The sequence below is a fragment of the Sinocyclocheilus rhinocerous genome, unplaced genomic scaffold (assembly GCF_001515625.1).
Source record: "Sinocyclocheilus rhinocerous isolate Xijiao unplaced genomic scaffold, SAMN03320098_v1.1 scaffold4140, whole genome shotgun sequence".
NCBI classification, from domain to species: Eukaryota; Metazoa; Chordata; class Actinopteri; order Cypriniformes; family Cyprinidae; genus Sinocyclocheilus; species Sinocyclocheilus rhinocerous.
The window spans coordinates 119,889-121,968 of NW_015661995.1; the positions used below are offsets into that span (position 1 = coordinate 119,889).

The 2,080-nt window shown below is 40.9% G+C and overlaps 1 protein-coding gene across 2 annotated transcripts in view; it reads right to left on the reverse strand.

Moving 5' to 3' along the window:
* Positions 1–2,080, reverse strand: part of LOC107727146 (importin subunit beta-1) — a 43,081-nt gene that overhangs the window by 26,601 nt on the left and 14,400 nt on the right. For both annotated transcript variants that reach the window (XM_016536930.1, XM_016536929.1), the window contains exons 13-14: positions 1,261–1,408; positions 72–143 (exon numbers count right to left, since the gene is read on the reverse strand). In XM_016536930.1, the coding sequence (XP_016392416.1) occupies positions 72–143; positions 1,261–1,408 (220 nt within the window). The remainder of the gene's footprint in view (positions 1–71; positions 144–1,260; positions 1,409–2,080) is intronic.

Below are 2,080 nucleotides of genomic sequence, written 5' to 3' on the forward strand. Positions count from 1 at the left end.
GTTAAGACAGCTGACTCTACTGTGATCTCTCTCTCTCTCTCTCTCTCTCACACACACACACACTCACTCACCTGTAGGGTAGCACACAGCAGGGACTGCAGGTCGTTGAACTGGATCCTGTCTGAGGTGCTCTGGATGTGAGACTGGACAAGAGACGGACGAGTTCAATTACAGCCAACAAAACAAGCCTCATCCTCACACACAGCTCAATTCCTTCTGAAAGAGACAAGAGTCTGAGCCTGAACCACAGGGCTGCTCATCAACACAGACTTCTCTATTTTAATCCATTCTCATTTTGATGAGCCAATATGGATTATTGCATTCAAAAGAATTTATCTTTTAGTCCAAGCTGTTTTCAGTTGATGCAGGAATAACTTCACTAAACGTTATTTAGATAAGAATTAGATAATAAGCTTTGCTTTTTTTCATATGAAACAATGACTCCACATTCAAAATTGTCAATTATGATTTTCAGTTCAGTCCATTGGTGAAATTAGGGCTGCATGATTAATCGAATGTGATTGTCATGCGTACCTCGTCAGTAAAGCCAGTTCTGTGATCAGCAGTAAATCTCCATCACATGCTTCCAGATGGAGCGGCATTTACTACACAGAGCCGTAGTTCACTGACAAGCTACTCAATATCGCATTCATAATCGCAGACAATTTAATCGCACAATTATGAAATCGAAGAAATCGTTCTGCGATTATGAAAGCTGTTTATGTAGCTTGTCAGTGAACTACGGCTCTGTGTAGTAAATGCTGCTCCATCTGAAAGCACCACATTTAATAACATGTTTTTACTCCAAACTCACTTCATAACGTCAGTCGAGTGTTTGAAATAAATCCTTCTGTGAGATGTGGCTTCTTACACAGAATAAGGCACGCAACATATTTCATAGTATTTAAGCAGTGATAAAGGCATTGCATTATAGATATACTTTATTGTAATGAAAATTATAATAAGAGCTCAGATAAACCATATATTGTGGTAGTCGTGTGTTTATTAGTCACGTTGAATCAATGAAAGCAGCTGCAGTGATAGGGATTTCCTGGGTTTCTTCTGGAGTTTCTCTGGCCTTCAGATGGAGATTTACTGCTGGTCACAGAACCATGCTTCACTGACAAGATACACATGACAATCACAGCTCCTGTCTAATCGCGATTTCGATTTCATTTCGATTTATCGTGCAGCCCTAGGTGAAATGCACATCAGCTGAACATCATTCCCAACATGAAGCAGCGAGCGTCATGTGTTCACCTCCATCTGCAGGACCTGCTGCAGTCGCTCCATGATGACCAGCGTGGTCTTCTGCACCGCGGGGTAGCAGTCCTTGGCGCTGTTCTTCACGATCTCCATCAGAGCCTCATACGCTGCACTCCGCAGGTTATTCTGATGCCCGTCTGGCCTGACAGTGAAGAGGAGACAGTCAGCGCACTGGAGGAGGTTCACTGCCTCACGTTCACCTGCCCTGGCCTATGGCGGTCATCTCAGACTAAAAACTAAACAGGGTACACACTGGCAGATCATTCCTGTAATCTAGAGATTTTGATGATTTCATCTGATCTTGAACGGATAGTTCACCCAAAAATGAAAATTCTGTCATTACTAGGGGTGCTCCGATCAGGATTTTTGAGGCCGATCGCAGAAAGCAGTATCTGCCGATACCGATACCGATCTTTTTAAAGCCTTCTTTTTATCATTTATAATTTATAGTGATACTCCAATCAGGATTTTTTGACATTTATTCAGGGCCTGAATTTCATTTTTGAAAATGTGGTGAATTCCCCTCTTAGGTGTCTCTTGTGAAGCAGCTTTCACACAGGAGTCCACTACTGATCCGTGGCTGTTTACCACAAACACAACATTTTTCCATTAGTTTGATTTCAAATCCCAACATTGTCACTGAAAATGTTTTTTCAGCATTGAGATTCTTTTTTTTTTTTTACACAGTACAGTAATACAATCTTTCACAGACATGTTAAAGCACAATAAATATAAGCAACACATTATTCAATGCTTTTTACTTTTGCATTTACTTCTAGATTTATATATTAAGTTGCTCAAGCAAGTGACTGAC